The sequence below is a fragment of the Caenorhabditis elegans genome, chromosome IV, assembly GCF_000002985.6.
Source record: "Caenorhabditis elegans chromosome IV".
NCBI classification, from domain to species: domain Eukaryota; kingdom Metazoa; phylum Nematoda; class Chromadorea; order Rhabditida; family Rhabditidae; genus Caenorhabditis; species Caenorhabditis elegans.
Window position 1 is genome coordinate 5,627,192 of NC_003282.8, and position 22,332 is coordinate 5,649,523.

The following is a 22,332-nucleotide window of genomic DNA, read 5'->3' on the forward strand; positions in this document are numbered from 1 at the left end:
AAAATGAGCATTTCAAAAAAAGCGAGACAAATTAAATAAGGTTGATTGGAAATGTGATTCCATCCAAAATAAGTGAAATCCGAGAGAGCAGGAAGTTCTGAAAGTTGTCAGGTTTCATATTAAATTATTATATTTACAAAATTAAATTTACACTGTCATAAAATTCTTGCAATTTTCTTTTCTGAAAAAGTATGGCATAACAAAAAAATATATTTCAATTTTTTTTACGGTTTCAAATGTTTTTCAAAGCGAAAAAGAAAAATCTATTTTAATCTTCCTTTTTTACTCTCTCTCATAAAAATAAATTCAAATGAACTAGAAGACAAATACTTTCATCATAAAGATTTCAAAAAACTTAGTAGAAAACTTAGAACACCGAAAAAGTCTGATAAACGTTCAGCAGCTATTTTAGAAAAAATCGAAAACTTGTTGGGTGGGCGTTGTTAATTTAAAATTTGTTTGAATTGCTTTTACTGGAAAGTTTTTCATGATTGATTTCATATCAGTTCAACTTTGAAAAAAAGTTTAACTGGGAATTTTTTTTAATTATTGCGGTTTCAAGGAAATCATAAAGTAGAATAGTAAAAACAGAAAATCACTAAATTTATTTCAATTAACTTGAAAAGAGATTCACTAATGTTTTCGCAAAAATTTCTATTGATCCTGTTGAGTTCTCCCCTTATTCAGTTATTATTGTGTATTTTTTTGTTAAAGGCCTATTGAAATCAAAGACGATTTTTGAAAAAAAAAACACTTGTATTCAGAAATTTAAATGTTCCGAAATTGCGGCAACTGTTAGAGGCACACTATTTAAAAAATTTAAAAAAATTAACTTTACTTTGAAATTAATAGAAAAAAAGATAATTCAAATCTAAATATAATTCCGAGCGTACAAATTTTGGAATCATACACTGAACTCTATGCAGACAGCCGAAAATTGAGTAAAATATATATTCATGAATATAATCAACGCGTGATTCATTTTGTGATTTTAATCTTTGTACTTTATCCAATTTCTTGCAAAATAGGCAAAAATAAATAAAATCACGAAATGCTGGAAATAAGCACGTTTTTTTAAAGATGATCGAACTATTTTTAAGAAGGTTTTTGATATTTTATTGAAAGAACTTACGTCACTACATTTGAAGAGGAAATCTTAAAAAATATTGATACGGAAAAAAGAAAGAAAAATTAATTAATTTGGGAAAATCTCTATGCAAAAAAATTGAAAAAAAAACAACTGTGTTCTCCAAGACGCAAATTCCGGAACAAATAATCTGCAGCATAGCTCTATAATTATAACCGAAGTTCATAACTTCATAGTTTCATAGTGCTCCTCCCCTCCTTTCACTAGGTTTATTGAATCATTGCGCATTAGAGAAATTAAATGCTACAAGTGAAACAGTATTTAAAAAAAATGTTGTGAATTTTACGCCCATCAGGAGCCAATTTATTTGTGACCCACTTCCTCGAAACTTCCGTTGAAAGCATTGTTTTTTAGTCAGGAATGGTAGGTTTTATATATCTGTAAATTGCTTGTTTTGTTACAAACTAGAAATATAAATTTATTAGACTTATTAAAATGTTTGAGTAAAACTCATTATCCAATAATATGAATACTTGTATAGTTTTGAGGAGTATTCGATGTTTCCGTCGGTTCAATTTGAACAATTCTAAACAGCTTTAGCTTGATAAATTGTCGATAGGGAGTTACGAAAATGAAAGAGGCAAGAGGCGATAAAAATGGAATCAGAAGAAATGAGGAAAATGTGAAATATTCAAGAGCTGGATGATTGTAGATTCCAAATTGTCCAATGGCATATGAGTAAATACTGAACAAGTAGAATCCAGGAATTGCTGCTTGATAGGTTAAAGCCTGAAAGCTTGATTTAATTTTTTGGGGAAAAAAACTTGAAATTTTTTTTTCTGTTTCACTATTTCCATATAAATTCTTGATTTGTTTTACTTCATTCGTTCACGACTTTTATTTGAACTTTCATATTGATATAGCAAGTGAAACCAAATACCGGAGTTTTCATAACAGTGCAGAAGGTAGGTGATAGGTAGGAACAAAGTTGTGCCTGCCTATCAAGGAAGTTCTTGCCTCAGTTTCAAACTCACCATCAAAAGTTGAGAGTGCAAATTTTTGGTGTCACTTGTGATGTTGACTCCCTGATAACTCAGTCTTGAAATAATTTTTCTTCTCAAAATCAGAATGCAGACGTAAACTGGAGTAATTGGAATAGTCATGTGAAGAATTGTGTAAAGAGCCGAGAAACATAATATATTCTTGGTTCCAGTGACAACGTGTCCTGTCAGATTGTAAGCTGGAAATGCGACGTGGAGAATCTCTCGAATCTCTTCTGGATCGTCCTGAGACCAGATGAAGGAGATCCATTGAAAAAGGGATGGAATGTAGATAATCATTAAGAGAATGACAAGAGTGTGACGGTGTGGAGCCGGTTTGTATAGAATATAACAACGATATGAGAAAGAAAGGAGCAGAGACCATAGGGAATGGGACAGGAAATGGAGCATCAGGCTGTATCTGAAATCAAAAAATGAAATGAATATATTCGTTCTCTGTTTCTGAAACTTTTTTTTTTTTTAATCATCTTTTTTTCATTGAACTTTGTGGATTTTTGAATAATGTTTTGTAAATTTTATGAAAAAGTACAAAATCTAAATCTAATCTTTTTCAATTTGGACGTAAATTTGCATAGCTTTTGAAAGACTGATGCGCCATCATCACTTTCGGAAAAAAAAAACAAACCCAAAAAAGCACGTTCTCGGACCCCAATGCTTGCAGAATCCATTGGAAACGTATGCCAAAGTCATTCCAGTTGGGATTAATCTCTGTTGAACGAAGAAATCAAACATACAAGCGAAGAAATCAGTTATTGCAAAGTTAACGATTAACGTGGCATATGACTTGATGACACGTGGAGTTTGGAACAGTGCCAAGTAGGCTAACAAGGCATTGAAACACATTCCAAGCACGGAAATTATGGCATGAGCACATGAGAAGAGAACAGCAAAATCAAACATGACTTTGATTTCTGAAAAAGAAAAAACGGTTTCAGGGTATTTATGTAATGGTTCGAGCTAATGTGGTTGACAATTTAAGAATCTTTTTTATATTGAGATACAAATACATTTCTTATTCAAAGAAAAAAAAATATTTAACTATAAAGTTTTGTACCCTGTCTGGGTATGCATTTAAAATGATTAATTGGAACGTACTACATAATGGATACAATTTTAAAATAAGGAAGTCTCATTTGTGTGATAAAAGTTCAAAACTTCTGAATATACTAACTAGAACACCTCCTTTCCTGGTTATTTTGTCAACCAAGTAAATAATAGAGTTCCGAAATCAAAAATCGTGTTTTGATTTTATGGAAGAATTGTATAGAACAATACGATTATTACTCTATTTATTCGAAATACGTGAGTTTTTAAATAAAAAACAAGAAAATGGAGATCAAAACTATTGAATTTATTCTAGTTTTCGAATATACTAGAGCATCAATTAACGGATTTTAAAAAAGCGAAATCGTCATTGGGGGATAAGTATGAACAAAAATTAGTACGCATTTAAATAGTTGCCGGAGCATGAAACTAGAAAATTCACGGAATTTGAATTTCAGCTACTTTTAGTCATTTCTGTAGATTTTCGCAAAATAATTATCTGAGCGGGCTAGGTTTTCCTAGCTTTTTCAATAAAAAAACAGCAAAAAATATATTGTAAACTTTAGTTTTTCGCCTTTGAAAAACAACGCATACCGAATAAAGAAGAACGAAAATTCTGGTTACTAAACCGTATAAAGTGAACTCTTGAAACTGTAAAAAATAAAAAATAAAAATTTTTTAACCAAATTTTTTAAAGCATGAAATAAAAAAGCTTCTAAAAATTATAGGTAAGTATAATCATTATATATTGCTTTTCTAATCCCATCCTCTATTGTTTTTATTCTCGATTGTTCTCCATTCGGTTCCACGCCTTCTCAATAAAATGATCGTTTATCTATATATTTCTCATTTTAGGTAATCTGTCATTCTTTAGGTAATCTGTCATTAGTGAGCGCATAAGCATTGTGCTTAATAGCTTTAGTCAGACCATTGTCTGATTTTTGACCTCTTAAAAAGAATTTCTTTGAAAATGATTCATAAAGCACTTTCAAATAAGGTGCTTAAACTTCAATTCTGAGTCACTTCTGCTAAAATTATATTTCAATAAATTGGAGACTGAAAGCATTATAAAAATAAATAAAAGTTATCCAAAAAGGGTTCAAAAATTACTGTAAGAAGAGCTTTGGTTTGTTATATCTGAACCTAAAAGTTTTGCATATCAAATGTTTGCATTTTTTCTTTTGCCTTTTCCGGTTTAAAATAAAAATAAAAAAATTGAAAACAAATAGGCGCATAAGCTTATACTCCGTTCTATAATAATAAGTATCATATGCTCTCCTTGGCCTTTGTAAGCGTAGAAAAAGAAACAAATCAGTTTTATGATTTTCATCTTTAACATTTTTTTTTTCAATTTTTAATGTCACGTTTTTTTTTAATTGATTAAAAAATTATCTCTTTAATTGCAACTTTATTGAAGATAATTTTTTCAAAAAAGTTTAAAACGTGGCCACCTCCGTGTCATTATCTTTGCTCCACATCTAAGCTCCGCCCAAACATCACCCCAGGGTAAAATCAGAAATTCAAAACCAACAATTCAATCCTTACAATTTTGGAGTTTCATTGAAAAACCAAACGGCTTGTCAGACGAACATTCAAGATGGCCCAAGAGCTCATTCAGCTTAATCCCGGACAACAGGTGAGTGAGAGAGTTCGCTGCGAGACCCGCGAATTTCAAAGCTTTCAGGTCGAGAGATGGAGCATCGAGAAGAAGTTGGGAGAAGGAGGATTCGGTGCGGTGTACCGTGTATTCGACGCAACCGGCAAATACGCGATGAAAGTGGAAGGAGCCAATGAGCAGATCCAGGTACATCACAGCACAATTGTTCATTTGAATTTTTTCTGCATTTTTGAGCAACAGTTTTTGTTTCTATCTTTCGGAATCTTTCGGTCATTCTTCTTAGAATCTTAGAATTGTTCGGTTTCAAGTTTCACTCTTACACTAGAGCGCAAATGAACCAACGCTCGAATAATTGTGAGTTCGACAGAGCGCATATGATGTGTGTTTCGTGTAGACCTATGTCCCATCCTAAGCCTAAGCCACATTTAAGCCTGTAGGAGCGCAATTTCTACATTTAAGCCTGTAGGAGCGCAATTTCTCACCTGAGACTTTAAGAATAATTTCAGGTGTTGAAACTGGAAGTTTCTGTGCTCAACGAGCTCTCAAAGCGTGGAAATCGTCATTTCTGTAAGATCGAGGACAAGGGACGCTTTGGAAACTTCAACTACGTCGTAATGACACTTGTCGGAAAATCGCTTCAAGATTTGAATAAAGCTGGGGTCGGTGGGCACATGTCGATGGGTTGCTCGATTGGAATCGGCATTCAATCGTTGGAGGCACTCGAGGATCTTCATAACATTGGATACCTTCATCGTGACGTCAAACCCGGAAATTACACGATTGGACGTCCCGAGTTGAACGAGATTCGCAAGGTCTACATTTTGGATTTTGGAATGTGCAGAAAGTTTACTGGGAATGATGGAACCATTAGAAAGCCACGCCAAGCTGCTGGTTTTCGTGGAACTGTCAAGTACGCTCCAATCAGTTGCCATCTTCAGAGAGAACTTTGCCGGTATGTGCTCAAGCCCAATCCCAAATCTAATTGACTCTAATTTCAGCAAGGACGACTTGGAGACCTGGATGTACATGCAGGTTGAACTGTCGCACGGAACAATTCCATGGCAACATATCTCTGACATGAACCAAGTTGGTCAGGCCAAACAAGCGATCCGTAACAACCTTGGGACCCTGTTCCCACCGCCATGCCCACAACAATTCCAGGATATTATGCGTATGGTTGATGCAATGAAATACTATGATGCACCCAACTATCAAGCAATATACGGAATGATGCGTCAAGCTTATGGTGCTTGCGGATCCAACGAGAATGCTCCGTACGATTGGGAAAATGGAGGACCAGCTGCTTACTTGCTCCACTAGAACATAGACTTGATATCGACTACTCCTTTTTTGTATTGAAATAAAAATGATTATGATGAAAAGTTTTCTGTTTTGTTATGTAACACAAATGATAGAAATTATGATAGGGTCCTGGCACAATCAAAAGTTTTTAGCTACCGTACCAGATACTTCATCTTGCTAAACTAGAGCTTCTATGCAGGCCCTCACCCGCCTGCCTCACCTGCGCCTTCTGAATAGTGTCCTGCTGAGCCCATAAGGTCTACCTATATGTATGCATCAAAACGAGAAGGCCTGCTTGAGGAGACAAGGCTCCAGGTTCCCAGCGTCTACTTCCCATGATTTTCATCATAAAATATTTGATTATGTTGGAAAGGCTAAATTTTTCTTGAACTTGTTTCGAGATATATTTGAATTTTAATTAATTTATTCCGATTTTTGTCTCATAACTGGCATATTGTTGTAAACAAATTTTTAAGCTATTTATACAATTTACAAAAACCTTTTTAAATGAATTTTACCCAGTATAAGCATTGCTAGTATAGATATTACGTGTTAAAGATGATTCTCCAGGTTCAACACGAGTCGTTTTGAAAAAGTAGTGCATGATAAATCGCCGGTACGGAGTAACAAAAATAAAAGAAGCTAGTGGAGAAAGAAGTGGAATCAAGAGAAATGACGAAAATGTAAAGTATTCAAGAGCTGGATGATTGTAAATTCCAAATTGCCCAATGGCATAAGATGTTACTCCGAACAAGTAGAAACCAGGTATTGCTGCTTGATAGGTTAGGGCCTGAAAAGGAAAAATTATGAGAAGCATAACCAATATAATGGTCGGTATTTTAAGACTTAGATGAAATAGTGAATGTCTGAATTAAAATCTGCTTAATCTTAAGGTAAAACGCTTAGCAAGAAAAAGACAAAAACTACGTTATCATCTTGAAATATGTATGCGCCAATTTTAAGAGACGGGTGAAACAGTAAGTATTTAAATTTTAAACATGCCACTTTTTTGTTTTCCATCTGACTATGTGATTCTTCCAGAGTCTCAAACAATGGTAATATAAGATTTGTATGATTTCTTGGTTTTCTTCAGAGAAAAAAAACAACACCCTTTGTCAATCAAACTTTCCTATCATTTTTACGGATTTATATAATTTTCATAGAAATTTTCAGAGAAGTTAAATAAGCATTTTCTTATTCAAAAAATAATCAGAATTAAGTTATAATCTGAAAGTATATAAAAATCCTTCGAACTTTGAACGATAAATACTTTTACAGAAAATTAATAAATATTCGACAAGTTTTTGAAGACTACTTATTACATATGCATAACCAAAGTTTGTTGGTGTTCTCAATTCTTAACGTATTTTCATGCTATCCGAGAAGAGTTCCCAAAAAAAAGTAACTCCTTACCATTAGTAGTTGAGAATGCATATTTCTTGTCTCCTTTGTGATATTAACACCATTGACACTTAATCTTGATGTAATTTTCCTCCTTAAAATTAAAATACAAATGTAAACCGGAGTAATTGGTAGAGTCATATGAAGAATTGTAAAAAGTGCTGAGAAGCAAATAATATTTTTTGTTCCATATACAGTATGCTCTGTCAAATTATATGCCGGGAAATGTTTAGTGAGAATTTCTCGCATTTCATCTGGATCGTCCTGTGCCCAGAGAAATGAAACAAATTGTAACAGAGAAGGTGTGTAGATCAAGAATATGATAAGTACAAGAACAGGACGAGTTGGAGCTGGTTTGTAAAGAATATAACAACGGTATGAAAAGGAAAGTAGCAAAGACCAAAGGGAGTGGGAAAAACAATGAAGCATCAGACTGTAGCTGAAAATGAAAACCAATTTGCTTGAATAACAAAATGGTGTTATAACTTTTATTTACAAAAATTACTGTTTCAAACACACATCAAATATTCCTCTGAAATACCGGCATCAATAGTTTGTTTTTGTTTTAAATACATATTAGTGGAAACATTACAGTAAATACATTTTTACTAGTCATGTTTGAAGCAGTAATAAAAAGCAATCATTTTGTTTCCTGACACCCAATAAAATTACCCGACATAACACGTAGTTGGTCCAAAATGATGGCAAAAACCATTTGAAATGTAGGCAAGTGATAAATCCGATGGGATCAGTCGTTGTTGAACGAAAAAATCAAAGAGACAGGCACAAAAATCAGTGATTGCAAAATTGACGATCAACGTGGCGTATGACTTGATGACACGTGGAGTTTGGAACAATGCCAAGTATGTTAACAAAGCATTGAAAAGCATTCCACATATTGCAATAACTCCATGAGCATAGGAGAAGACTACTGAGAAGTCAATCATTTTAGGGAAACCTTAAAAAATTGAGGTTAATGCCAAATTCTCGAACAATTTTATAAAGAAAATCAAGACGAAAGTATTTACAGGTCGCTTTCCGGTTGAGTTGAAGTTTGTAGACAAGTTCTAAACTAGGACATCCGTGACGCTTTCCTGACCTTGAGGCGTTTCCGCCTGCCTAGCGCCTGCTGCTTATTTTAGATAGATTTTTTTGCAGCTTTCAGGCAGGCTCCGAAACCATGCCTGCCTACCATGGGAGACAGGGCTGGGAATTTTTTGGTTTTTTTTTGTTTTTTGTTTTTTGGTTTTTTTTGGTATTTTGACGAAAAATCGATTTTTTGGTTTTTTTGGTTTTCCATTGGAAGACTCATTCTAAATAAGCAAAACTACTTATGATGTATTTTTTTCAAACTTATTTGTTAGAAAATCTGCTGGTTTCCGGTATAAACTGAGATTCAACTTGCACAAGTAAATCAGTAAAAATTAAAAAAATGAGTAATTCTAGCAATTACAGTTTGGGTCTAACTAAGAATCACTCAATCACCTTCCTAACACTTCTCAAAAAAATCATAAAAATTCATGTGAAATCTTCTATTTCTTCATCATATCCGTGTTGCAGCGACCGGAAATTGGTTTTTTTAGCACATACAGACCATATTTGTGACGCGTTTTCTTTTCAATTATTTTTTAAGACAACTTTCTTAGATCGGAAATGTGACTAACAGGGCCACAAAATACGCGTAATAGATGATCAAAATGTGCCAAGTATGGAAGTAAACTAATTCTTCGCGGCGGCGACACGGAAAAGTTGGCAAAATTGGAGGTTTCAGATTAAATTTAGCATTTTTCTAATTTTGAGTCTGATAGAGCAAAAGATTAAATCTCGCCACCCAACCTTTCATATATTTATGAAAATGGGCCATACTACACACCTCCTTAGCACACTTTCGCGAGAAAAAATAAGCTGGGATACTGTGGCTTCAGAAAGAAGGAAAAAAAAGAAGGAAAAAAAGCGACACGAGGCGAGTATCGAGGAGTTAGAGGGAGCAACGAGGGAAGAACCGACAAATAGGTCAAAATACAACCAATAATAAAAATTAAAAGAATTCATTTTTCAAAGATTGTTGAAACAGTAAAAATTGTAAAAAAACAAATATTAAATCAAAACGTTGGGATGAATTTTTCTGAAACATTTACTGCAATTTTACAGTAAATCCGTAAAATTAAATGTTTTAAATTTTGATGGAAGCTTAAAACGCAAGTGAAGGGGCATTACCAGGGTCCATAAAATATGAAATGTTTTCAAATGAAAAATCATGCAACAATATGGAATTGCCACCAAAAAATAAATTATTAATTTTGACCCGAACCTTGTTGCCACTCCTAATAGAATATGTGTCTGGAGATTATTCAAAATAGCGCTGCAAACGGAGTAACACATTTTTTGAAGGTGTAGTAGTGGCAATGAAGAAATTGGTTTAACACATCACTTTTGATGCTAAAATGACCAAAAAATCACGTCCAAAAACTATTTTCTATGGTTGCAGATCAAATGAACTTTACCCAACAGTAAATGTCTTGATAGTTAGTTATTAATAAATATTTTTCTGAAAACTCGAAACACTTTTGTAGACATGATATTTAACAATTTAAAAATGCTTTTTAAAAACTTTTTGCAGTAATTACAGATCAGCCTACATTTTTTAAAATTTTATTTGAGTAAACCTATGTTTACTCAAATCCAATTCTGAATTATATATTATCCTGATTTAATCTAAATACACATTTTAAGGCAGTTTTCGACACAGCTGTTTTGGTAAAAATTGGCGATAAAACTTATGAAATACAGCTTTTCGTATGTATGCTATAAAAAGTTTAACTTGACGGACCATTCATTAATGTTCAAAAAAGGCAAAGTACCCGAAAAATATTTTTAAAAATATACTTGTGTGAGGAAACTTCTTCTGATTGATAAAAAAGAAGTACTATATTTTTGAAATTATTCAAAGTATATTTTTTTCAATTTCAAAAAATTTTCAATTATTAGTTTCTTTTGAATTTGAAGTTGTTCCTGGTGTTTTTAATCTTAATTTTTTTTACTTATTGAACACTTTCTCATTTTTATTTAATTTATTTTTTTTCGTTTACAGATTCATTTATTTCATTTATTGAAAACTTTTCTGATAATCTCAACCAATTACATGAATATGACTTGTATAATTATGAGGTGTAGAAGATGATTCTGCCGGTTCAACATGAGCCATTTTGAAAAATGCGTGATTGATAAAATGACGGTACGGGGTTACAAAAATAAATGAAGCAAGGGGAGAAAGAAGTGGAATGAAAAGAAATGAAGAAAATGTCAAGAGCTGGATGATTGTAAATTCCAAATTGTCCAATTGCATAAGATGTTACTCCGAACAAGTAGAAACCAGGTATTGCTGCTTGATAGGTTAGGGCCTGAAAAGGAAAAATTATGAAACTGAAAATCATAAGAAGCATAAACAATATCATGGCCTGTATTTTAATACTTAGGTGAAATAGTGAATGTTTGAATTAAAATTTTATTCATGCTGCTGAATCTAAAATTAAAACGCTCAGCAAGCAATAGACCAGCAGTTTTTGATCTAGCAGAATATAGTCAAGTGTGAACAATTATTTTAAGGCATTTTTGCCTTTTGCAATTTTTTTGCCTATTTTCACGGTTTGCCACAATTGTCAACCTAGCGTCGTTATGGAAGACAAAAAAGGCATTTAGAATGTAACAACTGCGGATTGAAAGAAAAAATACATTTGCAGAAATTTGTAGCGGTCTAGGGTTGTTCTAGAGACCAAACGGAATTATTTTGAGTAAGCAAAAATTTTGAAATCAAAATAAAGACGACTTCGTAACAGTACAAACAAGATTCTACAAAAAGCTATCTCTTTGAGAACTATTATGTATGTATTTTTAATGTGAATTGTTTTGAATTTTAATTTCTAAGCTGAATTGAAATCGTACAAAATTGTGAAATTTACACTAACAAAGAAAACGAACACATTTACAGAAAATTGATTTAATGAATTGTTCACAGATAGTTGCAATATGAATTTTGCTCTATAAGCTCTATAAGTAGATCCTTACCATTAAAAGTTGAGAATGGAGGTTTTTCGTATCTTTTGTAATATTGACTCCTTTGAAGCTTAGCCTCGATATAATTCTTCTTCTCAATACCAAAATGCAAATGTAAACCGGAGTAATTGGCAGAGTCATATGAAGAATTGTAAAAAGAGCTGAGAAGCAAATAATATTTTTTGTTCCAGTTACAGTGTACCCTGTCAAATTATATGTCGAAAAGGATTCCGTGAGAATTTCTCGAATTTCAGTTGGCTCGTCTTGTGCCCAAAGAAATGAGACGAATTGAAAAAGGGATGGTGTGTAGATCAAGAATATCAGAATTACAAGAACGTGACGAGTTGGAGCAGGTTTATAGAGAATGTAGCAACGATAGGAGAAGGAGAGAAGCAGTGACCAAAGGGAGTGGGAAAGACAATGAAGCATCAAACTGTAGCTGAAAATTAGAAAATTAACACACTTAAACTCACTAAAAGCATGTTGCAATTTGTATTTACGCAAAAACAAATATTTAATTTTCAGGAAAAAAGTACTGTTTCACAAAGAATGTGATAAATAGCATTGCTTCAAATAATGCTGTTAGAACTTTTTGGTTAATTGTGTCGAAACTTTTAGGTTTTGAAAATATCTTCTATTTTTTTTTGTAATAAATGAATCACATCTGTCTGTTTTTTGGAGTTTGTAGTCTATGACGTCACGCATTACAAAAACTGTGGTCGGTGTCTTCAAAAAATTGCCCATTTAGTTGGCATCACTTAAACAAAATTGTTAACGTTTAACTTCCATTTTACGCGCCATGACGCAAACTTTAAAGTTTATCTCTAGAAAAAGGTTTGGTAAGAAATACTAATTTCCATTTTTCAAACTTTTGATTGAAATTTTAGATTTACAAAATGAGTGTGTCTGGAATTTATTTTTAAATTTAGTCTGCCAGAAGTTAAGCACAAAAAAGACAACAAGAAGACAAGCACAAAAAACAATGATCAACGACCAACTTTTTTGTTGCAAATTCACTGTTTCAGGTAGTCATGTTAAATCGCTGGGAATAATATATTCTAGTTGGCTAGTTGGTCCCTCTTTTTTGAAATTGGAATTTGTTATCAATATGTAAACAATCGAGCAGTTGAAAGAACTTTTTCCCAGTCCCGAACTTACCCAACATAACACGTAGTCGGCCCAAAATGACTGCAAAGTCCATTTGAAATATAAGCCAATGTCAATCCAGATGGAATCAGTCTTTGCTGAACAAAAAAGTCGAAAAGACAGGCAAAAAAGTCAGTTATTGCAAAATTAACAATCAACGTGGAATATGATTGAATTACGCGTGGAGTTTGGAACAATGCCAAGTAGGCTAACAGGACATTGAAGAGCATTCCACATATTGCTATGATTCCATGAGTATACGAGAATATTACTGAGAAGTCAACCATTTCTATGGTATCTGGAATAGTATTGATAAAAATCTTTAACAGTTTCTAATTTCTGCAACCGAGGAAAGAGTGGGAAAGTTGATAAGTAAGATGCACTACTAAAAGATGAAGATCTGAAAATTTTTAGGATTCAAGTTTCTGAATAGTCAAATTTTGTTGTTCTAAGAATTTATTTGTTGAATTTTGAATAAGTATGTGATTCCATAATTCAGTGATGAGTTTAAAATGTTCATTAATTCTCATATTGACTTTAAAAAAGTTCAAGCAGATCAGACGATGATTTACTTTATTCAAAAAAGTCATATCACTGAATGAGATCCATTCAACAGACAAGAATGTAGTCAGCTTGATGATTGTTCGCTTGCAATCAGGAAAGTTTAGGAAAGTTGAATAAACAAAAAAAATTGAAATATTATATACTTGTCGACTCGATGAAACCGTAAATTTTAAAAGATTTCACTGTTTCGAATGGTTTTTAAAGAAAGATATAAACTGCCAAAAATTTTATGAACAACATAATAGCCTTTATATACAAAAAATATGTTTTACGTTTTCGGTGAAGTCACAGTTTTTGGTATACAAAAACTGAAGTAACCTGAGAATTTAATTTAATTTTATGGCTTAATGACTCTGGCTGTGTAAATTTTCAAAACTTGTTGTAGAAAAATTTCGCCTGAACACTATTCACAACAGAAATCACATACTGCAAAAGCTTCTTTTGAAACAGTAAAAAAATATTTCAAGAGTTTTTTTTTCATTTTCTGTAATCTCAATAAAAACTATGCCAATATTCATTTCCGGAAACCTTTGTGACGTAATTCTATTAAAATACTTGTTTCTTTTAAATGATATTTTCACATTTTTTAAACACTTTTTTGGGGATTGAAATTTTATTTTTAATACTCAAGTCAGATAGCATGGAATTGAAACCAACTTTTTTACAAAAATTACAAAAACTACTTAAAACAGTAAACATTTTCTTGGTTAAAATTTGATAATTCGAAGTTTTTTGATAACATAAAAGCAAACACGGAGCAAAAACAATGTCTTTCAAAAAATATCTTTAAAAACTTTCAGAACGTTTGAAAATCTCGTAAAATAAGAAAACGGCTAAATCTTAAATACTTCATAAAATGAATAGAAAAGAGATGAGTAATTTAGTAATGTTGGAAAACTGGCAGCATACTAGCAGGAGTCTGGAACATTCTCGAATAAATACTTCATAATAAACAACTAATTGTGATCATCAGTGACGTATTCCATCAATTCATAAAGGATATCTACTATAGCGTAGGAGATGGACTCAATCAAGGTTTTCATTCAAAAATGATGAATTCTAAGAACTACTATGATTCCATACATCAAGTTTATTTTCCTGAACCTGTACAATTTTAAAATGTTAGCTTTAGTTTGGCCGTTCATTTACAGGAACAAGAACTTTTTTTGAAAAAAATTGTATTTGGACGAAAACATTGTACCATATAGTAGAATCCAATAAATAACACGAAAACCTAATAAAATTTAGTATACAACTTGAAACAGTAAACTCATTTTTGACAAATTTTAAAACTTTAAATGATCAGTCTAACTAAATGTGCTCAAAGTTTTCTGAGCGATTCAATATTTCGAAAAATTATGGTTCATAAATCTGCGTAGTTTGGAAATATTCTAGATAGCATCACTTGATCATTGGTTATTTGACTTCGTTTAAGGTACATAGTTTTCAGCTCATTTATCGGAACGAAAACAATGAGGGAGCTTTTACATTTTGTTTTACAATGTATATTGCACAAAACAACAATTCGTAAGAACTATTTGAATGCAGTTTTCAAAAAAAGGTCTTATGCAGAGTAAATTTCCCAAAACAAAACTAAGTTTAAGTAAACACATTGAAACAGTAAACTCATGTTTGGCAAGTTTGAGAAATTATTTAATTACAAAACTTTAGATAAGCAGTCTAACTAAACGTTTTCAGAATTTTTTGAGCGATTCAACATTTTGAACAATGATTCAAGTTAATCAATCTGCAAAGTCTGGAAAATTTTCAGATGACATCAATTCGTCATTGGTTATTTTATTTCGTTCTAAGTACATAATTGTTATTTCATTCACTTGCACAAAAAACATGCATGGTCTATGTTGAAACAGAATCCAATTTTTGGTGAATAAACTATCAAAACATATATTTTGCAACGATTTCCACAAGTCAAAATTAGAATGGATCACTTCGAGATTACATATTATAATTTTTTGTTTTGTTTTAATAATTTACTTACCTTCTGGAATACTGAAAGAGGTCATTGCTAATTTATTGAACCTTAAACTTTCAAAGCACCTTCACTGCTTTTATACAATTTCCCAAATCCTTCCATTATCATCAATTCCATTTTTCGTTAGCTCGGTTTCAATAGCGACTTTGTTTTTTGAACCCGGCAGTCAAGAATATTCATTGTTTTATTAAAGTCATATGTAGCTTTAAGATTTAAGCTACAGTAGGCTACAAATAACAAAAGTAGCAGGGTGTAAAGATTATTCCTTAATTATAAAGATCAAATAGTCAGTAGGAAATTGAACTTTTTAGAAGTACATAGGAAGCATATTTTCCATTTTGTCTAGGGTATATGCTCTGTTGAACACAAATTATTGTTAAACTTTTCGTTTTTTTTTTCGAATGCTCATAAAACATTATTTATCATTTGAGAATGAGAAAGAATAGTATTAAAAAGGTAAACTCACTGAATATGTGTTTCAATTTTTCTCACTGTTTCAAAGAATTGCTAAATGATGGTAAACTTGGGTACCAGAATTTATTCTCTTCAGAGATGGCTACATATTTAGTGTTAATTTCGTGCAGAGGGGGCATGTTTTACTGGTTTTCTTTTTCGAAAAACTTAAAATATTGGTTTATTACAAGATGTGAAATTTTTAGACATTGTTAAGACTGAAGACTAAATAAGCAAATATATTTATTAATTTGCAGCAGTATAATGACCCATCGAAGAGATTTTAATAACTTAATTAAAAGCACAATATCAAACAGTTAAAAAAGTTAACTTCTCAGTTAACAAAAAAAACAATCTGAAACATTATTGTTCTTCACATTCATGATTTTATTCAAACTGAATAACTGTATTAATTAATTTAACAAAAATATGTAAAATTAAGGATTAAATCCAAATAACTGGAATAATACTTTGAGAGTTTACAGCCTGCAGTCCCGGTCTCAATGAAAAAAATCGCAACACATAATTTCTATATGGAGTTACATATATAAGTGAGGATATTGGGATTAGAATGGGAACTATTAAAGATGGAATTATTATTGAAAATTCAAGAATTGGGTTATTCCAAATGTGAGTGAGAAAAAAGAAAAAGACATCGAGAAAGTATATCAGTGGGACAGTTGCTTGGAATGTGAGCGTCTGAAATTTCAGCTTTTTAAAAAATTTAAATACTGTTTCAATTGGTTGATTTTTGCCACCCATTTGTAACTAAATAATTAATCTTTCAAATTTCTCATGGATTTTTTCAGTCTAATAAAATATTAATTTTAACAATTTTAACAGTTTCTGCGAATTCAGCAGACACACAAATACTCTGAACTCTGCAAAAATGAGGTTTTCAGATTTTTTTAACTTAAATTATATTTGTACAGATTTTTCCCGCCAAAATTGGTTCCTCAAAAAATTTCAATAACCTACATGACATATTATTCAGACACAGACTATATGTTTTTTGATCAAACTCCGTGACTCTTGATATTTCCGCTTGAAAAAAGTCTAATGATCAGGAAATGTGCATTGCAGCAATAGTTTAGTTTAGTTTGAATTCTGATTTTATAATTGAACAAAAACAGTAAAAAATTTAAGAAATTCAACATGGCCACGTAAATTCAGAAGAAGATTTCACAATGAGTTTCAAAAAAATCTCGAGAAACTTTGGAAATTGTTTTGGTCTGATAGAATAAGTTTTTGTTTTCATTTCAATTTCTCAAATAAATTTCCTAGAAGCAATTGTCAAAATAGTCGCTTATCGTATTGGCAAATGCAGAATTTTTTTTTAATAGTCAGCAGTTGTCAATTGCCAAAACTATTGCAATTTTGACATTTACCAAATATATTCATGCCTAGTCTATGAGAGAGTTACTTTATTTTTCACAAACTTAAAACAAATGTTTGTTTCTTATTAATTAGGTCAAGTCAGAGACAAAAGACTTTATCATTGAACTGCAACAGTAATTTTTTTTTTTAATTTTTCATTTAAACTGAACAAACTAATAACTGCATGTCTTATAATCTGTTATTGAAAAAGTAGAATTTATATAAAACCGTAATCTTGAATCTCAAAATGCCCTTACCCGTAATAATTGTGCATGTAGATTTCTAGATTTTGTCGTCAAATCAACTCCTTTTAAAACCAATAAATTAATAATCTTCCTTCTCAATATTTGAATACCAATTGCAAGTGGAATACTGATAATTGTCATATGAATTAATGTGTAGAGTGTTGCAAAACCAATAATATCAATTGCTCCAGTGACTGCTAATCCAGTAAAATTAAATTGTGGGAACCTATCCTTCAATGCAGTTTCAACTTCATCCAGATCCATTTTTTGAAAAAGCATTGCTGATAACTGAATAAAAGATGGAAAATAAACTATAAAAATTGCGGCTTGCAGCGATTTTCTTTTTGGCTCTTTCTGGAGCATCACATAGTAACGGTATGCAAAAGAGAGGAACAAGAGCCAAAGTGCATGAGTATGAAAGTGTAGGTAAGCACCGAATCTAGAATCAGAAATTTGGAAATGAACAATCATTTGAGATCGTTTTTATAGTGCTAGAATTTCCAAACATCGTAGTTAAACGTTTTTTTTTCAAAATTCTGGAAAATATTTTTTATTAAAAATTACAACAATTACAGTGGAAGAAATTCCCTGCTTTTTAGGATATCGTACTGAAAAGTAAAAAAACAGAAAACCGAAAAATGAAAACGTTTCGTTTTCAGTTAAAAAAAACTGCTGAGCTGATTAAGAAGTCGATCAAAAAGGCACTTCAAGTTTTTCATTTTCATAATCATTTTTTCAACTTCTTCTTGAAACAGCAATCATTTTCATTTTGGATGCTTTCCATTTTTCTTTTAAAAACCTTACATATCAAAACAAAGTCGTTCTCCAAAAAGTGAGCAATATCCATAGGAAACATAAAACAGAGATTTTCCGGATTGAATTATTCTTTCTTGAAGCAAAAATCCAGTTATACAGACTCCGATGTTGGTTAGTGTTATATTAATTAGAATAACTGAATAGGTTCTGATAATTGGTGGACTATGGAATAATGCCACGTAGCAGAGAAATAAATTAACCAGAAAACCCAATGAAGTGCCAATTGTGTTAATTAAAATGAAGATGATCGTGACTTCTGGCATTTTAAAAAGAGAAGAAATGAAATAGAAAAAAGTTAGATGAGGAGCACAGACTAAGATTTGAACTTTTCTTCTTTTTTTTCACCCGAAAACGCGCATAATGAAAAATATTAAGATTTGGGTGTGACAGAGGCGGAACTTTACAACCCAATGATTTCAGAACAATAATATAAATTAAAAGATTTTAGTTCGATAAAAGAACTTACAGAAAATGTTTTTATGAAAATTAGAAGTTCAGAAATTACATTTGAAAATATTCTGTAAGAAACAGTGTATACACGACTTATTATTGAGACGCAGTTTTCTTTTAACAACAATTCAAATAATTTTAGAATTTATATATTTTTCACAAAGCTCAGAAGGTCATCGAATGTTCAAAAACTTAGTTTCATGGTAATTTTCAAGATCTTTTTTTTCAGGTATTCGTCCCAGCACTTTTCTACACCCGACGCTTGTGGATTCAATGTAGAAGATCAAATAAAACTCCACTTCGTCTATGGACTGGTCGTAAATAGTACTCTTCGTGAGAAGTGAGTGAAAAGAAAATGAAAAGGTGTAAACTAATTCGACATTTTTCAGAATTGAAGAAATCGGTCAAGTGAAGTTAGATTTCAAAGATTGAGAATAAGATAAAAATTTGAAACAGCAAATTTAATTTAAGTGTAAATCAGCCCAATGAGAAACTTGTTACAAACCACTCCTTTGATCCTAAAATGACTAAATATCATAGTAAAACTTTACAGAAATTGGATGAAAATCTTTTATTTAGGGTCAAATAGGAGTAATCGCTCAGTTTTTGCTAATTTTTTTAGAAATCGTCGATCAAAAAAATCTTCAAGTTTTATAGTTTCTTTATAGTTTTCTCAAAAAGTGGCATAAAAACTCAGTAATTGTCATATTTGTCAATGTCAATAAAATTGTTTCAAAAGTTTTATGAAAAGTTTGGTCATTTTTGGCACCATTTGAATGTTTTTAATTAAATTTTCCTACTGAAGGTAATCTGCCTTTAAGACCCAAAAGAATTGAGCGAAAATTTAACCGTGCCCACATTGCAAAATCTGCTTGTGATAAAATAAAGCTCACTCAGATTATTGGGCTCGACTCAATTGACTACGTAAACTTTTATTCCAGTTATGAGACGCTTTCCCCTTGAGGATTGTGAAATGCTTCGTGGTTGAGAATAAGATGTAAATTTGAAACAGCAAATTTAATTTAAGTGTAAATCAGTCTAATGATAATTTATTTATTTTGCACAAATCTCAGAAGGTCAGGTATTCGTCCCAGAATTTTACCAAACCCGAAGATTGCGGATTCAATGTAGAAGATCAAATAAAACTCCACTTTGTCTATGGACTGGTCGTGAATAGTACTCTTCGTGAGAAGTGAGTGAAAAGAAAATGAAAAGGTGTAAACTAATTCGACATTTTTCAGAATTGAAGAAATCGGTCAAGTAAAGTTAGAATAGTGATTGCAATAAATAATATAGTGGTTGCATTATTTCATTCGATGGCCGATTTGGTGGAGGTCTTCATCTACAGAAGACGAGAAAACGGACTAGCAACGATCCAATCGGCACGGTGCAGATAAAAAGAAAGGTGAATGCTCAATCTAGCTCTGCGTCGTCGACCAATCCCGATATGTCAAAAATTAACGGTTGAACTTAATAGTTTTTTGAAACAGTGAGATTTTTTATCTGCAATTGTAATGAATGTCGAAATAATAAGAATATTGAGCATTCTAATTGTTTTTTAGAAATAAATTAGTTTTCTTTGATATTTTTCAAAACTAAGTTTTAGAATTCTATGTAGTTTTCCGAAACACTAACCCGGAGTAATTGAGCGTGCAAAGTTTCTCGTTTTCTGTGACAAATCCACTCTTCTTAACATCAATAATTTCAATATTTTCCTTTCTAAAACACGAATTCCAATTGTAATAGGTGTACTGAATTGAAATATATCCACAGCTCCAGTTACAGTAAGATCTGTTATGTTGTGTTGTGGAAGAGATTCTATGAATAAAATTCGAATTTCTGCAAAATTGGTATCTTGAAAAAAGAGCATTGCAATTAATTGTATAAATGATGGAATGTAGATGAGAAATATGAGAACTTGAAGAATACATCGGGAGATCTCTTGATGTTTCATCACATAAAAACGGTATGCAAAAGATAGAAAAATGAGACAAAGAGCATGAGTGTGGAAATGTAGAAGGGCTCCGAATCTGGAAAAAGTTTTTTTGGAGATTTAAAAAATTGGAGTATTCTGTCATTGAAACCTATGCAAGAAAAAAGTTTGATTCAGGCGCATAAGAGAGCCTATAAGTGGGTGGAGACTGTTTTTTTAAACTATCTTTGTTGGGGAAACCTTTTTTTTATTAATTTCGATGGATTTAATTTGCTAAAATATGTGGAAAAATATATACTATAATGGAAAAATATTTCAAACTGCTTTTAGTTAAATTTTTCAAAAACTTTTTGGAACTAATTTTTAATTGATGTCCTAGGCTTCAGCAATCGTAATTTTGGATGTTTACCAAAAATAAATTTTTCTTTGAGTTTTCGAAATTATTAATTAATTTTATAAATTCTAAAATTTCAAACCTGCAGAGATCCATGAAATTTCTCAAAAAGGGAAAAGTTTCGCAAAAAAAATTTGGCAATTTGCCGAAACTCTGACTGAAATTTTTAAACACTCTATACATTTCTTAAGTGTATGTTTAGATTTTAATTTTTTTCATCGATTTAAAGGATTTTTAAAAATTCCTTTTGACAATGATCCATTTTTATTGTTTTTCTATAGTTCAAGACTTAATTTTTTTTAAATTTAGCCCTCTCCCATTTAAAAAATTTTTCATCTTACTAAACCCGTCCAAACCTCGTTTAAATAATGTTAAGATAAATATAAAAATAGGGCAGTAACAATTTGATCTACCTACATATAATTGTTTTTCAAATTTCTTCTGTTTCAAAAACTTCTTGAAACGGGAACATTTTTCCATTGACATTCATTTTTTTTTCCACGTCAAACTCACATATCAAAACAAAACTGTTCTCCTAAATTTGAGCAAATTCCATAGGAAATATAAAATAATTGTTTCCCAGCTGGAATAACTCGTTGTCCAATCAGAAATCCACTAAGACATGCTCCAAAATTAGTGAATGCCATGTTAATAATGACAATTGAGAATGTTCTTATAATAGACGGACTATGAAATATTGCCACGTGGAGGAGGAATAAATTAACACAATATCCTGAAACAGTCACCAACGAGTTGATAATCAGGAAAATTGCGGATAACATTTTTTCTGCGAAATGTTTTCTTGCTCAGCTTGTGGCTTTTATAAAACTTTTTGCTTGCAGTAGCAAGTATTCATGAATATTCTTCTGGAAGATTTAAGGGTCATTGATGAGGTTCAGTATTTTGTAGTATACATTCTAGACTACACCAGATTGATGATATGTTTCTGGAATTGAGCAAAAACCTTTGAACTGGAATGCCAACTTCTCTAAAAGGGATCCACAATGCAACAAGCTGGATAACCAGTCTTTAGGACATTTAAAACTTAAATATCTTATTCCGCCATAATCATTTTTAATACATTTCTCCTATTTATTTGTTCTTCTATGAAATCAAGTCTTCCAATTGTAGTACATCCGCTTGGTGTCGGTTTACGGTAAACAACGCGCACCAACGGAAAGTTGGAGTGTCGTTGTTAGAATAACAACAGATATTTTCTCATTTCAAATTTCAGATTTTTTTTAGTTTTTGTTGGTTTCAATCGATTTAAAAAAATTATAATCTGAGAATTACTTAATTTGTTTCAATTCTTCATGTAAAATCATCTCATTATCATTTTTCATGCCCTTATCGTCTTATTGATTGTATTTCTTAATAATATTAGCAAGGTAATGC

The 22,332-nt window shown here is 31.6% G+C and overlaps 5 protein-coding genes, 44 non-coding genes and 2 pseudogenes across 52 annotated transcripts; 23 read left to right on the forward strand and 28 right to left on the reverse strand.

Annotated features, from left to right (window-relative positions):
* The first annotated feature begins 31 nt into the window (after positions 1-31).
* 21ur-12145 lies at positions 32-52 on the forward strand. The gene has a single exon (NR_054370.1).
* Positions 53-272: 220 nt separating this feature from the next.
* On the forward strand, positions 273-293 carry 21ur-10114. Its single transcript, NR_054371.1, has one exon.
* Positions 294-1,338: 1,045 nt separating this feature from the next.
* Positions 1,339-1,359, reverse strand: 21ur-7982. The gene has a single exon (NR_054372.1).
* A 200-nt stretch (positions 1,360-1,559) lies between these two features.
* On the reverse strand, positions 1,560-3,065 carry srd-12 (G_PROTEIN_RECEP_F1_2 domain-containing protein). Its single transcript, NM_068435.2, has 3 exons — positions 2,774-3,065; positions 2,122-2,548; positions 1,560-1,876 (listed from the first exon to the last, which is right to left on the reverse strand). Exons 1-3 carry the CDS (start codon positions 3,046-3,048, stop codon positions 1,601-1,603), a joined length of 978 nt encoding a protein of 325 aa, NP_500836.1. The 5' UTR covers positions 3,049-3,065; the 3' UTR covers positions 1,560-1,600.
* 21ur-6512 lies at positions 1,972-1,992 on the forward strand. Its single transcript, NR_054373.1, has one exon.
* Positions 1,976-1,996, forward strand: 21ur-11664. Its single transcript, NR_054374.1, has one exon.
* 21ur-5589 lies at positions 2,605-2,625 on the reverse strand. The gene has a single exon (NR_054375.1).
* 21ur-8295 lies at positions 2,739-2,759 on the forward strand. The gene has a single exon (NR_054376.1).
* A 56-nt stretch (positions 3,066-3,121) lies between the features above and the next one.
* On the forward strand, positions 3,122-3,142 carry 21ur-10915. The gene has a single exon (NR_054377.1).
* Positions 3,143-3,778: 636 nt separating this feature from the next.
* Positions 3,779-3,799, reverse strand: 21ur-7706. Its single transcript, NR_054378.1, has one exon.
* Positions 3,800-4,736: 937 nt separating this feature from the next.
* ttbk-8.2 (non-specific serine/threonine protein kinase) lies at positions 4,737-6,188 on the forward strand. The gene is made up of 4 exons (NM_068436.7): positions 4,737-4,828; positions 4,877-4,996; positions 5,317-5,762; positions 5,809-6,188. The coding sequence occupies exons 1-4, from the start codon at positions 4,790-4,792 to the stop codon at positions 6,128-6,130; spliced, it is 927 nt and encodes a 308-aa protein (NP_500837.1). The 5' UTR covers positions 4,737-4,789; the 3' UTR covers positions 6,131-6,188.
* 21ur-8466 lies at positions 5,155-5,175 on the forward strand. The gene has a single exon (NR_054379.1).
* Positions 6,189-6,626: 438 nt separating the features above from the next.
* On the reverse strand, positions 6,627-8,460 carry srd-13 (G_PROTEIN_RECEP_F1_2 domain-containing protein; the record flags this gene model as incomplete). The annotated part of the gene is made up of 3 exons (NM_068437.1): positions 6,627-6,902; positions 7,526-7,952; positions 8,186-8,460. 3 exons carry the CDS (start codon positions 8,458-8,460, stop codon positions 6,627-6,629), a joined length of 978 nt encoding a protein of 325 aa, NP_500838.1.
* On the reverse strand, positions 7,023-7,043 carry 21ur-10479. Its single transcript, NR_054380.1, has one exon.
* 21ur-8207 lies at positions 7,428-7,448 on the forward strand. Its single transcript, NR_054381.1, has one exon.
* On the forward strand, positions 7,432-7,452 carry 21ur-15390. Its single transcript, NR_054382.1, has one exon.
* On the forward strand, positions 8,064-8,084 carry 21ur-12440. The gene has a single exon (NR_131503.1).
* Positions 8,072-8,092, reverse strand: 21ur-13620. Its single transcript, NR_131504.1, has one exon.
* Positions 8,461-9,520: 1,060 nt separating the features above from the next.
* 21ur-12221 lies at positions 9,521-9,541 on the reverse strand. Its single transcript, NR_054383.1, has one exon.
* A 1,102-nt stretch (positions 9,542-10,643) lies between these two features.
* Positions 10,644-12,999, reverse strand: srd-14 (annotated as a pseudogene). The gene is given in 4 exon segments: positions 10,644-10,833; positions 10,835-10,914; positions 11,579-12,005; positions 12,725-12,999. Coding segments are annotated over 4 exon segments (972 nt in total).
* Positions 10,932-10,952, reverse strand: 21ur-8353. Its single transcript, NR_054384.1, has one exon.
* On the forward strand, positions 11,539-11,559 carry 21ur-7819. The gene has a single exon (NR_054385.1).
* On the forward strand, positions 12,147-12,167 carry 21ur-11060. Its single transcript, NR_054386.1, has one exon.
* Positions 12,150-12,170, forward strand: 21ur-10777. Its single transcript, NR_054387.1, has one exon.
* 21ur-6134 lies at positions 12,629-12,649 on the forward strand. The gene has a single exon (NR_054388.1).
* 21ur-13184 lies at positions 12,630-12,650 on the forward strand. Its single transcript, NR_054389.1, has one exon.
* A 374-nt stretch (positions 13,000-13,373) lies between the features above and the next one.
* 21ur-14076 lies at positions 13,374-13,394 on the reverse strand. Its single transcript, NR_054390.1, has one exon.
* A 264-nt stretch (positions 13,395-13,658) lies between these two features.
* Positions 13,659-13,679, reverse strand: 21ur-8998. Its single transcript, NR_054391.1, has one exon.
* Positions 13,680-13,901: 222 nt separating this feature from the next.
* Positions 13,902-13,922, reverse strand: 21ur-5823. Its single transcript, NR_054392.1, has one exon.
* A 550-nt stretch (positions 13,923-14,472) lies between these two features.
* On the reverse strand, positions 14,473-14,493 carry 21ur-7258. The gene has a single exon (NR_054393.1).
* On the reverse strand, positions 14,474-14,494 carry 21ur-14198. Its single transcript, NR_054394.1, has one exon.
* 21ur-15185 lies at positions 14,476-14,496 on the reverse strand. The gene has a single exon (NR_054395.1).
* Positions 14,497-14,828: 332 nt separating this feature from the next.
* On the reverse strand, positions 14,829-14,849 carry 21ur-9023. Its single transcript, NR_054396.1, has one exon.
* A 956-nt stretch (positions 14,850-15,805) lies between these two features.
* 21ur-7079 lies at positions 15,806-15,826 on the forward strand. The gene has a single exon (NR_054397.1).
* On the forward strand, positions 15,807-15,827 carry 21ur-13031. Its single transcript, NR_054398.1, has one exon.
* Positions 15,828-15,973: 146 nt separating this feature from the next.
* Positions 15,974-15,994, reverse strand: 21ur-5996. Its single transcript, NR_054399.1, has one exon.
* A 172-nt stretch (positions 15,995-16,166) lies between these two features.
* On the reverse strand, positions 16,167-18,423 carry srd-8 (Serpentine Receptor, class D (Delta); the record flags this gene model as incomplete). 2 transcript variants are annotated; one of them, NM_068438.4, is made up of 3 exons in its annotated part: positions 16,167-16,421; positions 17,357-17,783; positions 18,149-18,423. In NM_068438.4, 3 exons carry the CDS (start codon positions 18,421-18,423, stop codon positions 16,167-16,169), a joined length of 957 nt encoding a protein of 318 aa, NP_500839.2. The 2 variants fall into 2 exon arrangements, with proteins under 2 accessions (NP_500839.2, NP_001343801.1); NM_001356923.3 differs by lacking the exon at positions 18,149-18,423 and having other exon boundaries at positions 17,357-17,623.
* Positions 16,499-16,519, forward strand: 21ur-12134. Its single transcript, NR_054400.1, has one exon.
* On the forward strand, positions 16,503-16,523 carry 21ur-11610. The gene has a single exon (NR_054401.1).
* Positions 16,787-16,807, reverse strand: 21ur-13207. The gene has a single exon (NR_054402.1).
* Positions 17,243-17,263, reverse strand: 21ur-10031. Its single transcript, NR_054403.1, has one exon.
* Positions 18,424-18,563: 140 nt separating the features above from the next.
* 21ur-12173 lies at positions 18,564-18,584 on the reverse strand. The gene has a single exon (NR_054404.1).
* Positions 18,585-18,810: 226 nt separating this feature from the next.
* On the forward strand, positions 18,811-19,042 carry B0547.2 (SPK domain-containing protein; the record flags this gene model as incomplete). The annotated part of the gene is made up of 2 exons (NM_068439.2): positions 18,811-18,950; positions 19,000-19,042. The coding sequence occupies 2 exons, from the start codon at positions 18,811-18,813 to the stop codon at positions 19,040-19,042; spliced, it is 183 nt and encodes a 60-aa protein (NP_500840.2).
* 21ur-10290 lies at positions 19,003-19,023 on the reverse strand. The gene has a single exon (NR_054405.1).
* A 513-nt stretch (positions 19,043-19,555) lies between the features above and the next one.
* 21ur-8027 lies at positions 19,556-19,576 on the reverse strand. Its single transcript, NR_054406.1, has one exon.
* Positions 19,577-20,034: 458 nt separating this feature from the next.
* On the reverse strand, positions 20,035-20,055 carry 21ur-15615. Its single transcript, NR_054407.1, has one exon.
* A 185-nt stretch (positions 20,056-20,240) lies between these two features.
* srd-6 lies at positions 20,241-21,719 on the reverse strand (annotated as a pseudogene). Its single transcript has 2 exons — positions 21,451-21,719; positions 20,241-20,640 (listed from the first exon to the last, which is right to left on the reverse strand). Coding segments are annotated over exons 1-2 (669 nt in total).
* On the forward strand, positions 21,424-21,444 carry 21ur-10127. The gene has a single exon (NR_054408.1).
* 21ur-13743 lies at positions 21,428-21,448 on the forward strand. The gene has a single exon (NR_054409.1).
* Positions 21,614-21,634, reverse strand: 21ur-15174. The gene has a single exon (NR_054410.1).
* Positions 21,720-22,080: 361 nt separating the features above from the next.
* On the reverse strand, positions 22,081-22,131 carry B0547.34. The gene has a single exon (NR_054411.1). It is a non-coding gene; the product is annotated as an Unclassified non-coding RNA B0547.34 (non-coding RNA).
* Between the last annotated feature and the right edge of the window lie 201 nt (positions 22,132-22,332).

What these genes read in the sequence shown, in the direction of transcription:
- srd-12 (NM_068435.2), bottom strand. Translation starts at nt 3,048, where the DNA reads ATGTTTGATTTTGCTGTTCTCTTCTCATGTGCTCATGCCATAATTTCC. An exon ending in CCGAGAACGTGCTTTTTTGG is followed by an intron (nt 2,549 to 2,773) that starts GTTTGTTTTTTT and finishes TTTTGATTTCAG; the next exon opens with ATACAGCCTGATGCTCCATT. An exon ending in TGCACTCTCAACTTTTGATG is followed by an intron (nt 1,877 to 2,121) that starts GTGAGTTTGAAA and finishes TCAAGCTTTCAG; the next exon opens with GCTTTAACCTATCAAGCAGC.
- ttbk-8.2 (NM_068436.7), top strand. Translation starts at nt 4,790, where the DNA reads ATGGCCCAAGAGCTCATTCAGCTTAATCCCGGACAACAG. An exon ending in AGCTTAATCCCGGACAACAG is followed by an intron (nt 4,829 to 4,876) that starts GTGAGTGAGAGA and finishes CAAAGCTTTCAG; the next exon opens with GTCGAGAGATGGAGCATCGA. An exon ending in CTTCAGAGAGAACTTTGCCG is followed by an intron (nt 5,763 to 5,808) that starts GTATGTGCTCAA and finishes CTCTAATTTCAG; the next exon opens with CAAGGACGACTTGGAGACCT.